At 33.8% G+C, this 14313-nt stretch overlaps 1 protein-coding gene across 1 annotated transcript in view; it reads left to right on the plus strand.

The window, feature by feature from the left end:
- Positions 1 to 14313, plus strand: part of LOC100378126 (small subunit processome component 20 homolog) — a 51656-nt gene that overhangs the window by 4992 nt on the left and 32351 nt on the right. Inside the window, exons 5-21 of the mRNA XM_085507358.1 lie at positions 1708 to 1902; positions 2084 to 2228; positions 2728 to 2805; positions 3661 to 3813; positions 3939 to 4064; positions 4500 to 4628; positions 5532 to 5612; positions 5828 to 5997; positions 7249 to 7359; positions 7557 to 7642; positions 8358 to 8466; positions 9040 to 9181; positions 11128 to 11196; positions 11554 to 11613; positions 13067 to 13189; positions 13284 to 13360; positions 13774 to 14076. Of these exons, the coding sequence (XP_085363484.1) occupies positions 1708 to 1902; positions 2084 to 2228; positions 2728 to 2805; positions 3661 to 3813; positions 3939 to 4064; positions 4500 to 4628; positions 5532 to 5612; positions 5828 to 5997; positions 7249 to 7359; positions 7557 to 7642; positions 8358 to 8466; positions 9040 to 9181; positions 11128 to 11196; positions 11554 to 11613; positions 13067 to 13189; positions 13284 to 13360; positions 13774 to 14076 (2157 nt within the window). The remainder of the gene's footprint in view (positions 1 to 1707; positions 1903 to 2083; positions 2229 to 2727; positions 2806 to 3660; positions 3814 to 3938; positions 4065 to 4499; positions 4629 to 5531; positions 5613 to 5827; positions 5998 to 7248; positions 7360 to 7556; positions 7643 to 8357; positions 8467 to 9039; positions 9182 to 11127; positions 11197 to 11553; positions 11614 to 13066; positions 13190 to 13283; positions 13361 to 13773; positions 14077 to 14313) is intronic.

The following is a 14313-nucleotide window of genomic DNA, read 5'->3' on the forward strand; positions in this document are numbered from 1 at the left end:
ATATTTTTGACTTCTTGTTAAAAACCGCAAGTCCAATTGCTTTGATACTACATATATAGGTACTACATGTGGACCTCTCTCAGATTTGTTCATTTCGTGATGATATCTTCAATTCTCTAATTTTGGTGAATATTTTTGTCATTTTTGGTAAAAAGTGATATTTTTGACTTCTTGTTAAAAACCGCAAGTCCGATTGCTTTGATATTACATATATAGGTACTACATGTGGACCTCTCTCAGATTTGTTTATTTTGTGATGATATCTTCAATTCTCTAATTTTGGTGAATATTTTTGTAATTTTTGGTAAAAAGTGATATTTTCGACTTCTTGTTAAAAACCAATAGTTCAATTGCTTTGATATTACATATATAGATACTACATATAGACCTTTCTCAGATTTGTTCATTTTGTGATGATATCTTCAGTTCTCTAATTTTGGTGAATATTTTTGTCATTTTTGGTAAAAAGTGATATTTTCGACTTCTTGTTGAAAACTGTAAGTCCGATTGCTTTGATATTACATATATAGGTACTACATGTGGACCTCTCTCAGATTTGTTCGTTTTGTGATGATATCTTCAATTCTCTAATTAATTTATTTTGGTGAATATTTTTTGTAATTTTTTGGTAAAAAGTGATATTTTCGACTTCTTGTTAAAAACTGTAAGTCTGATTGCTTTGATACTATTCATATTGTTCATTTTCTAATCATGTCTTCAGTTCTTTAATTGAAATGTGCATTGCTAACAGCGGAGCTATCTCAGCCGATAGGCTGCTTGTTGAAAATGTTGTATTTTGGACATGCGTTGTCAGTTGTCATTCAAACTTGGCACATAGATTATACATGTTAGGATACATGTCCATGACGATTTATTTTGCAATTGGATCAAAGATCTGGCAGGCATCTTGTTTTTTTTATATGCGGTATCTTGGACGTGCTCTGTTAGTTTTCATTCAAATTTGGCACATAAATGTACGTTATACATGTTAGGATGCATGTCCATGACAATTTGTTTCAAAATCTGGTCAAGAATGGCCGATTGACAGCCATTTGATTTTTTGCCCTTACTACTATATTTCCACAATTTATGTACCATTTTCATTTGTATTTGGCACATACATCATACATATCAGTGTGTTTTATAATCAGATCAAAGATGGCCGAATAACGGCTGTTTTTATTTTTGCCCATATTACTACTACACGGAACACATGTTTTGATGTAAATAAACATTCTCTTGTATATGCCACTTGGAACTCAAGTTTCAAGGACACGCTCGCGACAACCCCTCCGCTTTAATATGACGAGCACAAAGAGAACTTTCAAAAGTTTAACGGGGACTGTGTCATTTTCAATGACTTGTTTAACAGAATCTTAGCTGCAGCTTCAAAATAGTAGATAAATTATTCAGTGTTGTAAACTTGATATAAGCATTCTACCAAGAGACGGCATATTTGACCTTGGTGAAATACGTTATCTGATTGGTTGTGAGTGTCCAATTGGCTTTGAATATGGTGAAAATGGTGGGATGTCAAAAAAAGGGCGCACTTTTGAATTAAATCACTGAATAGGATCCACACCGGTAATAGTGATGAGATGATGGTCGAATAAATGGACCTTAACTGGTTTGGATATCGTCCCTTTAACTTTTTGTTTTTTTATCAACATCATTACATTCAGCCATCTTTGTTTCTTTTTCTCACAGCCTTGTGGTACAATTATCTAAAGATTTACAGATTGATTTCTATCCATATTTTCAATCATTTTTTGATATCATTGTCGAACTCCTCAACAACCACCCACAGGATACTGAGTTACTTGAAGATGCCTTCCAGTGCCTTGGTTACCTCTTCAAGTTTCTATGGCGATATCTGCTGAAAGACATCCAGGATGTTTTTCTGTAAGTTTTCATAAATTACTTATTGAATAATTTTGTAATTAATTTTGCTAAAAATTTGTTTTTATTTCATTGTGATAATTAGATTTTTATTTCAGCTAAAGGCTTGAGTTATATATAACCTTGTGTCTACAAAATTCAAAATGAAATCTAAATAATGTTTAAACGTTTCTTTGGGTTTCAGTTTCTATTCACCATTACTTGGGAGTAGCAAGAAAGATTATGTCAGACGATTTGCTGCTGAAAGTTTTGCCTTTCTTCTTCGTAAATTAAAAGACTTTGATAAAATGATGTACTATATCTTACATCACATGGAAGAAAAGACTGAGGTAGCTGATATAAACTATTTTATTTTTAAGTGGTATTTTCATATTATGTTTACTAACCTAAGGTGTACTTTGATGGAATAATTATCAACCTAAGGAGTATTGTGACAAAAAGTTTACTAACCTAAGGTGTACTCTGATGGAATGCTTATTAACCTAAGGAGTATTATGGCAGAAAGTTTACAATTGTATTGATTATTGTGACAGAAAGTATACAATCCTACGATGTATTGTGATAGAATGTTTACCAACCTAAGGTGTACTCTGATGGAATGAGTATTAACCTAAGGAGTATTACAGCAGAAAGTTTACAATTGTATGAAGTATTGTGACAGAAAGTATACAATCCTACGATGTATTGTGATAAAATGTTTACCAACCTAAGGTGTACTGTGATAGATTGCTTATAAACCTAACGCCAGGCGTGTTGTGATATAAAATCCATTCTCCCAAAAGTACTTATAATGCAAATCTACATTTGTATGTATTTATTTTGACACAGTTATGTGAAGGAGTCGGTAAACTATTCTTTGAAATGATGAAAGGTGTAAAGACACAGTTTCACTCGTCTGCTGAAAAGGTAAATTTTTCTGATGATCATATATTAATATTCAGACCCCTTATCCTGTAGTTTATTATGCATACCCCTTAAGTAGTAGTTTCTTCATACTCATGCTAATGTACTGTGTACTCTGTAAGGGTGATGATTCTCACAGTGTATGTTTGCACACTGTGATATCAATAAAAATGCGTATGAAAACCATAGAGCTGAAACATCACTATCACTCGCTTTGTTCTATAATTTCATAACCGGTAACTATATCTGACATTATGGCACTTGTGTAATGAATTTTTATGATGAGTGTTTAGTATAGTGTCAAGTTCATCACCAGTGTGTCCTCTAAAAGAACTGATTATGTAAGGGTATTGAGTCGAAATGAATTCCCTAAAACTCAGTTGGGTCTCCTTGGTGACTGCTAGGATGATAGGCATTCAAGAAGTACCTTTGACTACTATAGAACAGACTATTGTTTTAGTTGTGAATTGGGGATATTGCATTATTACGCTACTGTTCAGTTTGTTCAGTTGTTTATTGGATCAAATAGTTAAGCCCCAAAACAAACATGGCACGCATCAGACCAAAGGAAAAAATCCTGTTACTGGTCTGTTCTATAGTAAACTGAGAAAGATCAAATGAATGTATGTAGGCTGTACAGAGCTTCTAAGGGCACAAACTAAACTAGAATCTTATTTCTTTCTTTTTTTTTTACATTTATTTTGTCTTTCAAATGTTGATTGATTTACCAAATTACAATTTCCATATCTAATATAGTAAAATCATTTCTACATCATTGGCTCAGCCAGAAAAAAGCATTAGTATGTTAATTGCATCCCCAAAACAATCATTTATATTTAACTTTTCCTCTCATTTCAGTACTTTTCAGTTTTGCTGTGCAGTTTGGGATCGGCTGATTGCCGAGAAGATTTGAACTTTCAGTTAGTTTACGATTGTCTATTTCACACGGTTACATGTATGGCAAAACACAGTAAAAGACAGTCAACATCGTTTGTGGCTGTCTTGTTGACTGTAAGTATTACAATTGGCAGTCTCTATATATAATGAATGTATGAAATAGTGATTTTTGGTAAGAGTATCATGTACCTGTTGAATTCAGTGTAATATTCATCAACATAAATTATGATTATTTTCAGAAAAGAGCAACTCATCTTAAGAATCTAACGTTGGAGAACAGTGAAGTATTTCCAGAGTTGCAAAGTGTTTTGAAACTATTACAAGTTTGGATAAAGCAGAAAGGCACATCTATGGACACAATCTGTGTAAGGAATTGGTCAATTTTTTTTTTAATCGTGAAAGACAGAATTGTCTATCTGACTGTAGAGGACGCTATGCAGCATATCTACATTTGTGAAATTCCACGACTAGACTTAACAAAAAGAGACCAGTGATCATTACTGCAGTTTTGGTCACATTTGCAAGAATTTTCACAAATTGTCAAGAATTTTCCAGTAAAGCATTTAGTTGTCTTGGTTATTTGAAAATTTTGTGATCACCTGAAGTAAATAAATAAATAAATGAATGTGATTAACCCCAAAAATAAAAAAAATAGAGTCACCTCAAACAATTTATGACCACCACTTTTTTTTTTTTTTTTTTAAAAAAAACCTGAGGCAGTCCTTACAATCTTGCTCGGCCTCTTAACGTCGTGAGAATTGTAACATCTGTCTCATACACATTTTATATTTTATCCTTAGATATTACCAGAGTTGCTAGATTGTGGGAATCTTTCCTCTGATGTTATCGATGATATCTTGGCATTAGTATCAGCACACATAGAAGATGATTCTGTCAGTTTCAAAGACAAAAAAGAACTTCTTACATCGGTCAGTAAATATAATAAGTTTGCTAATTATTGTTTGTCTTCAATTAATCAATTTCTATTTATGAGATGACCTTGATGACCAATACTACCGGGTACTTTCACATGGTCATTAGCAGTGGACTTTTAAACCTGACTCAATGAACAGATCAATTGTAGGCATGGTCCCCACGCTAGATTCAAAATATTTAACAGGGGTCTCACTGGGGGTATTGCCGCAGGGCATTTCGTGGGTTGACAGAAGCATGATCACACTAAACTCAAACACTTTATTATCGCAGAATCCCTGAAGGAGCTGAACACTAACTAACACAATGTGTAAGTCCAGTAGCATTTACAAAACTATGTAGGTTTACAATGCAAAGTTCCACGACAAAACTTACAGCAGACAGCTCACTGGTAAAACAACAACACAACTAGAGAATTCTACTTTTTTGTTAGAATAGGGGGGTCTTCTATTGAGAGTAAAAGCCCGCAAAGAGTCCTGATTGGTCAAACGGCGATCACTCATACATCATGAATAAATGGAACAGTAAAACGAAATAATTGATGGACTATGTAAAGATATAATAAATGATAACGTTAGAAATAATATGTTATTGATTGCAAATATTCTTGATGTATTATCGATAGTCTCAACGACAGTAGAGACCAGTGATTTTAAACGATTACCCAAAATAAAAATTTAATCTGATATGGATTCCACTCATCTCGAGAAATTTGTAATTCAGAAGAACTTCCCATATATTCAAATCGTTCAATTTACCCATAATTCTCTTCTGGTGGATAATAATATTTAGGAAGCCTGGGACAAAATGTGTGGTCATGTGTCTTTGTTTATTGTTTTGTTACCCTCTATATGAGTCGCTGTCCAGTAATTATGTGCATATCTATTGTCGTTTATTAGGTTTATGGTAATCAGCTGTGTACATTTCATCAAATAAACATGTTTACTCATCGGTTACTAACCTTAAATAATTTTGATGAGGTAAGTAATGGTATTACATTATGAATATTAATAGCATCTCCACTGGTAGTCAAAATGCCATCTCACTGCAGTGTCTTGATGGAGTTACACTGTCCAGTGTAGTGCTGATATACTCAATGGAGACAATTCATGTCAGTCCGTTAGTTGAGTATATCTATGACAACTAATATAACTCTTAGCATAGAAGTATAATTTGTTTACAACTGTACTTTCAGTTGGCATTACCTTGTCTAATGGAGTACTTTAACAAAGATGAAAACCCTACAAACGAAAAGAAAACAGAACTATTATTCTTATTAACAAAAGTTATAACTAATAAAAGAACATTGCCACAGAGTAAGGAAGAATTGACTGCATTCCAGCAGTACCAGCTGAATCTAAATAGGTAAGTACATCACTTTTAATGCCATTTTGTGATTCAATCCAATTCAATTGACATTTCAATTTGGTTAAATCTTAACATTAAAACATGTTAAAATTTTTTCTCTAAAACTTAGTACCGTAAGCATGCTAATATAAACTATACATCATCTGAAAGCTTAAATATAGGTGAATACAGTAGTACATATTCCGTACCAATTTTATCAAAACAATTGATGGCCAATTTCACTAATTGTGACTTTTTTATTATTCTGACTATTAAAAACATGTAAAATGTTTAGAATTGACTTTCTATCTATTGTAAAGTCTTGCATTATCATTGATATAAATTCTAATATTGTTAAAACATTTAAAAAAAATTACATCTAATGTAATGAGTTTACACGGTGATAATATACATTATTATACATCTTACACTGTAATGCCATGACTTGGTCAAGAAGAACATCATGCTATATACGTTCAGCAATGGATAATAATAAGAATATGTATTATAATTTTATGGACAGTCTTTGTTGAAAATATTTTGGAAAAGTAACTAATGTTCATATGGGACATTATTATACATCTGTCACCGTAACGCCATAAGTTACAGCGTGCCGTAATTGTGCGGTATTTTGCAGGGTATTTTCATCCTACCATATAAAGTAATGCGAATTCTAAATATGGAATGATTAAGCGCATAAGCATCCTCTAATAATAAAACAAACATGGCTGCCACCAGGGTTTGACCGGACTCCACACAAAGAAGTTCGCAGATTCTGTTCTAAACTTTTTGTATTTCGGTATCCAATGATGTATCCTTGGAGGAAAAAGATGTACACAATAATACAGTTATTACGAGGATACCTCAAAGTATGCACTGAGACAGTACGCCGTCGCATCGACCTCCGCTGCACGTCGGTCGATATTTTCACTGTTCTGTCTGAGTGCATACTTTTTGGTATCCTCGTAATAACCTCAAATTATATATTTCCTTCTATAATCCATATCCTCAGTTGTGTGTAATTTGAATCTGACTCAAACTGCCTTTAAGTCTCAACCTATTCTACTTCAATCATTACATTTCGTGTCAGGTTGACAGTTAAAGATAGTTGCAATATGTGTTTATGTCAAATACAACCGTTCGCACAGCACATACAAAGCAGATATTTCATTGACTTCGAAATTTCAAAAATGTGTTTGCCATTATGTTGTTGTCCAACATACATATACATGTAAACAGGAATACTTATTGCTGTACTATCATTTCCAGTTCTTTGAGCAACCACATAGAAGGTCTGTTAAGCTGTTCTGAAGATTTCCTCCAGCAGTCTAATACAATGTCATCTCTGTGGGCGGCATTGATCTGTTTGCCTCATATTAGGTGAGATGAATATTCCTTTTTCTACAAAATCAAAATTACTGATATATTTAATGATTTGAGGGCATTTCAGAAATTTTCTACAATGTCTACAAGTGTTTCTATACTTGGAGAGCCTGAGGGGATGTTTCATTGGCACAAAATTTCACAATATGTATTCCTAGCCTATGACACCAGTAATGTTACTGTTCAATTTTTAGGTTGGAAAACATTACCTCAATAGTTGAACAGTTATTGATATTGAGTGAAACTATGACTGATGTCTTACTAAGTACACAGGACAAAGGTAAGTTAGTAAAACCCATTTGTTGGCATTGTTCCCTCTAAGCCTTATTTTCGCTAAATTTTCTCAGATTCAATTGTAGTTTCTCAGTGAAATTTTGTCTTTTGAGAAACTTTCCATGCATTTTGTATGCAGAAAAAACATTTCAAGGGAAAAATAGGCAAATTTTCACAGTATTTTCAAGATTCAAAAAAATTAAAGGGAACAGTGTTTGTTGGCAGTCACAGTGAACTGTGAATTGCTTCTATTCCCTAGTCACATTCGACATACAACAGTTAATCTACATGTACAAGCTGATGGTCTAAATTGTTATTTTCCTCTTGGCCAAGATTGATCCTTATGTGCATAAAATAAAGGATAATCACACTTTACCTACAATTTTTTCTTAAAAAGCTTACCATGATTTTTCTATAAGACAATTTGCAGTTATTTTTGACCTGGTTGAAACTTTTCAAAATCAGGAGTATCCCATTCATGTTGCCAAAACTTGTCAATTGTTCTAACCTGAATTAACTAAAAATCTAAAAGTCTGCTGTTTGAAGTTTTTTTTTTGAAGTCAGGCACATGGACAGTGGCACAATCAAATATTATTATAATTATATCTCATATATGCCATATATCACATGTTCCGGTATGAGTTTGTTGCTTCTCCACACCCCACCATATCATCTCACAGTGAAGTAGTTACTTAAATGTTTTTTAATCTTCTACATTTAAGGTGTTACTGATTTGATGACAGTGGTGCTTTGCCAGTTATTTTGTACAGTAATTTGCTGCAAACAAAACACAGTATATCCATCCATAGAACTGCTTTGTGAACTATTAAAGTAAGTAACTTCTTGAAATATCTATTTTCTTATTGCTATAGTGGCCAAGAAGTTATACATATATTACCATATTTGTTCTTATAAAAGTGTATTTCCAATAGAAGTGCATGTAAATCTACAGTCGCATTTGTTGTGTACTGGATCAGTAAAAATGTCACTATTTATGTTCATAGATAAACCTCTGTCAAGTACATACGTACTTGCCCAGTCATGGTAATTTGTTTCATATGCTAAAACCGTTAGAACAAGTTTGTAAAATATTTCACGTTGACGCTAAATTACCACGACTGGTCTGTTCTGCCGCACCCTCTATAGTTGTGACCGTGTTTTTGTTGTGATAAATATGCTAATGAGTAGCATGACTTGTAAGCTGCCAACCAATAAAAATGCAGCTTTTTGTTCGATCTGTTCTATGCAAATATAACGCACACGTAGCCTGACACATGGAATCTTTTGTGCTAGCACGGCATAACAATTTACAAAATATTCAAAATATGTAAAATCATTGTCATTGATCTGTGTAATCAGATTGATCTCGGTAAATTGCATTTATTTATTTGTTATCATCATCAGGAGTAATGCAACGAGTGCAACGATGTTAAATTGTGTGAAGTTATGTTTTGCTAATATGCTTGGTGACCAGGCTCTCGACAGTGACAAAACCAATGACATATTGCCTGTGTTAATCAGTAACCTTTCAAGTCCTTACAGACAGGTATGTACAAAATCAATGACATATTGCCTGTGTTAATCAGTAACCTGTCAAGTCCTTACAGACAGGTATGTACAAAATAAATGACATATTGCCTGTGTTAATCAGTAACCTTTCAAGTCCTTACAGACAGGTATGTACAAAATCAATGACATATTGCCTGTGTTAATCAGTAACCTGTCAAGTCCTTACAGACAGGTATGTACAAAATCAATGACATATTGCCTGTGTTAATCAGTAACCTGTCAAGTCCTTACAGACAGGTATGTACAAAATCAATGACATATTGCCTGTGTTAATCAGTAACCTGTCAAGTCCTTACAGACAGGTATGTACAAAATCAATGACATATTGCCTGTGTTAATCAGTAACCTGTCAAGTCCTTACAGACAGGTATGTACAAAATCAATGACATATTGCCTGTGTTAATCAGTAACCTGTCAAGTCCTTACAGACAGGTATGTACAAAATCAATGACATATTGCCTGTGTTAATCAGTAACCTTTCAAGTCCTTACAGACAGGTATGTACAAAATCAATGACATATTGCCTGTGTTAATCAGTAACCTTTCAAGTCCTTACAGACAGGTATGTACAAAATCAATGACATATTGCCTGTGTTAATCAGTAACCTGTCAAGTCCTTACAGACAGGTATGTACAAAATCAATGACATATTGCCTGTGTTAATCAGTAACCTTTCAAGTCCTTACAGACAGGTATGTACAAAATCAATGACATATTGCCTGTGTTAATCAGTAACCTGTCAAGTCCTTACAGACAGGTATGTACAAAATCAATGACATATTGCCTGTGTTAATCAGTAACCTGTCAAGTCCTTACAGACAGGTATGTACAAAATCAATGACATATTGCCTGTGTTAATCAGTAACCTGTCAAGTCCTTACAGACAGGTATGTACAAAATCAATGACATATTGCCTGTGTTAATCAGTAACCTGTCAAGTCCTTACAGACAGGTATGTACAAAATCAATGACATATTGCCTGTGTTAATCAGTAACCTGTCAAGTCCTTACAGACAGGTATGTACAAAATCAATGACATATTGCCTGTGTTAATCAGTAACCTGTCAAGTCCTTACAGACAGGTATGTACAAAATCAATGACATATTGCCTGTGTTAATCAGTAACCTTTCAAGTCCTTACAGACAGGTATGTACAAAATCAATGACATATTGCCTGTGTTAATCAGTAACCTGTCAAGTCCTTACAGACAGGTATGTACAAAATCAATGACATATTGCCTGTGTTAATCAGTAACCTTTCAAGTCCTTACAGACAGGTATGTACAAAATCAATGACATATTGCCTGTGTTAATCAGTAACCTGTCAAGTCCTTACAGACAGGTATGTACAAAATCAATGATATATTGCCTGTGTTAATCAGTAACCTGTCAAGTCCTTACAGACAGGTATGTACAAAATCAATGACATATTGCCTGTGTTAATCAGTAACCTGTCAAGTCCTTACAGACAGGTATGTACAAAATCAATGACATATTGCCTGTGTTAATCAGTAACCTGTCAAGTCCTTACAGACAGGTATGTACAAAATCAATGACATATTGCCTGTGTTAATCAGTAACCTGTCAAGTCCTTACAGACAGGTATGTACAAAATCAATGACATATTGCCTGTGTTAATCAGTAACCTTTCAAGTCCTTACAGACAGGTATGTACAAAATCAATGACATATTGCCTGTGTTAATCAGTAACCTGTCAAGTCCTTACAGACAGGTATGTACAAAATCAATGACATATTGCCTGTGTTAATCAGTAACCTGTCAAGTCCTTACAGACAGGTATGTACAAAATCAATGACATATTGCCTGTGTTAATCAGTAACCTGTCAAGTCCTTACAGACAGGTATGTACAAAATCAATGACATATTGCCTGTGTTAATCAGTAACCTGTCAAGTCCTTACAGACAGGTATGTACAAAATCAATGACATATTGCCTGTGTTAATCAGTAACCTTTCAAGTCCTTACAGACAGGTATGTACAAAATCAATGACATATTGCCTGTGTTAATCAGTAACCTGTCAAGTCCTTACAGACAGGTATGTACAAAATCAATGACATATTGCCTGTGTTAATCAGTAACCTGTCAAGTCCTTACAGACAGGTATGTACAAAATCAATGACATATTGCCTGTGTTAATCAGTAACCTGTCAAGTCCTTACAGACAGGTATGTACAAAATCAATTTATTATTTCTTGTCTTCTCATGCGAATACTTTAATTATTAGTTTTTTGTTTTTTTTCAGTTACTAATAGGTACTACGTAGCATTCAAGGTTATAACATTTGGTGTGTGTTCATATTTTCCGTCTGTACTATGTTTTTTTTTTAGATTCGCCTCCATTCTCTGTCCATATTGGAAATTCTTCATTCAAATATCACAGAACTTCAGGTAAAAAGTCAATCATGCATAAGTCCTTTTCAGTTTCACTGATTTCAACATGAGCAAGATTAGCAGAATGATTCTCCAATTGAAAATGATCTATTGTACAGTATTGAGAATATTCATTGATAGTAAATGTTAGTTAGGGACGACGTCAAAAGATCGATGTCGGATAAAAAACTTAATTCCTTTAGTTTTTTTCCAAACCCCCCTACCCCACACTGAAACTTAATTGATAAATATTGGTCATGGCATCAGACTACATTCACCATTAAATACAAATTGATAATCGGACAGTAGTATTGCATAGCAGTTGGTTGTCGGGTGGGTGTAAAAAGATTTTACAAATGCACCTCATTTGACGCACAAATTTACACTCGAACCAAACCATTTTTCTGTTTTTTTCCCTTTTCGGTTATTTCTGTCCATGATTGGATACTCCAAGATTTTTTGGACTTCATTAAAAAATAAAATCGTTTTTGTAGGATGGAAACTTTTTGAGGTCAAAACCCCCCCCCCCACCCCCAAACTAAAGGAAATAAGTTTTTTATCCGACATTGATCTTTTGACGTCGTCCCTTAGGTAGAAGAATAATACTTGTTGAGGAGGTTGGTCATACTATGTACAGTCATGGAACCATAGTTCCATAGTTCCATGATAACATAGAACAATCGTTTTTATGTATTACAGTACCGTATTTGAGGAAATTGGTCAAATATTATTCAGAAATTGCTGTTTTTGAAACAATTGTACAGAATACAATGTTAAAGCATACAAGCTTTTTTGGTCACTTTTTAAAACCCAGATTTTCAAATCCCAATATGTAATTTTTTCAGTCTGTCGTCATCCAACAAATTGAGATATGGCATCATATTACTCCTTAGGAACCCATGATAAAAGTGTTCTCATACTGACAAATTGGCCGCCATTCACTACAAATACAACCATTTTTTACTCCAGAGTGCAAAGCACAAAGTTGGAGTCTTTGTGGTTAGTGCATAGGTACTAGGTGTGTGTGTGTATCTGTTCCACTGATATTTCAAGAACCAATTATCAGATTTTAACGAAACTTTGTACATAGGTACTCCAGGATAATACTCAGACCTGACTAGTTTTTGGTTGAAATTTCGTTCATATTAATTGCCTAATATGCATATTATTGAACCAAATTTAAGCATTTTCATTTGTTTCTCATGTACTATTAAACAGACTTCAATGAAACTTAGTACATAGATGTATAATGCACAGTACTGATTAGTTTTGGTTGAAATCCTGTTCATATTAATTACCTATTAATTAATTAATTAGGCTGGGGACCCCAAACCTTTTTTAATATTGACAGGGAGTACAGTTTATATTTTCATTTATGGGTAGACTTCTAACGCAATAATTTGCTTACAATTAACACTGAAATCTACATTCTTTACTTTTGCATCTAAATATATTATTAACTTTCTTGCAGGATGATGGTATATTCAAAGTTTGTTTGGATGCTGAGACAGAACCAATTACACTTCAATCGTACAGGGAAAGACTTCGGCATTTGCAACAATTGATGTTTATACCAAGACATCGTTATGCTAGGGTATGTGTAGTGTGTGTTCTTCCAAACATGTCTACATATACTACTATTCCCAAAGAGAGAAATTTAGTTTGATTTAATTTTTAATGTCTTGCAGGTTCCCTTATTGTACCTGTTAGGTTCGTTATATATTAATTTGAGTTTAATCTGGAATCCTGTGCTCGGTTTTATCAAGTAAGTAACACTGCAAATCAAACAATTGATGTTTAAAATGTTCTCTAAATCTTATTCAAAGCTTAGACATTTTTTGGGCACCATATCTTTTCCCGCCAAAATGTTATCCAGCATATTGACTGTTTTTATGTATTTTCGATAATTTTGTTCGATAATTTTAAACCAAATGGACATAATTTCCTATATGCTACTTATCTTGATTAAAATTGTGGGAAAAAACAATAAAAAATGTGAAATGTGACAGAAGCTTACTGTGATGCTCATTGCGCAATGTTCACATCTGTCACAACTGTCACACGTAGGGTCTTATATTAAGCTGCCCACAATGCATTTCAGTGACCTCTAATGTGATTAAATTCCTGCTCACTACTCAATTATAATATTTTCAAAATAAATTATTTCATATTATACAGGACTCTTGCTTATGAGATGGAACGTGATGAATTCTTCCATGTCTATACTGAACATCTGAAATCCACCACAGACAAACTTGAAGACATCCAATCAGAGGATAGCGTCCCTGCACTAAACACTTCAGAAGAATGTAATACTGTCTCTGATTTATTGGTACAGTTATCAGAGACATGCTTCAAACAAGATGATAAACCTGATCATTATAATCATCGTCATCTGTTATTAAAAGCCATGGCAACCTTTGCTGATAAGGCTGAAGGGAAATCTCGCATATTAACGCCAGTTTTCTTGCATTTCATACAGTAAGTAGGTTATTAGGGATCACTCCAGATCTAGAAAATTTTACAGTTATATTTAACCTCCCACTCTCACCAACACAATGGTACTAAGGTACTTAGAAATGCATGCACAAGTCAATAAAATATTGTCTTAAAGCGGGGGAGTCGTCACCTGTGTATGCGTCAGATGGCCATAGCGTGTCATTGTTTACAACAAGCGTCTACCCATGAGCCTTTTCGTGTTTAGCGTGTGTTGTTATC

Source organism: Saccoglossus kowalevskii, chromosome 13, assembly GCF_978046115.1.
Source record: "Saccoglossus kowalevskii chromosome 13, keSacKowa6.1, whole genome shotgun sequence".
NCBI classification, from domain to species: domain Eukaryota; kingdom Metazoa; phylum Hemichordata; class Enteropneusta; family Harrimaniidae; genus Saccoglossus; species Saccoglossus kowalevskii.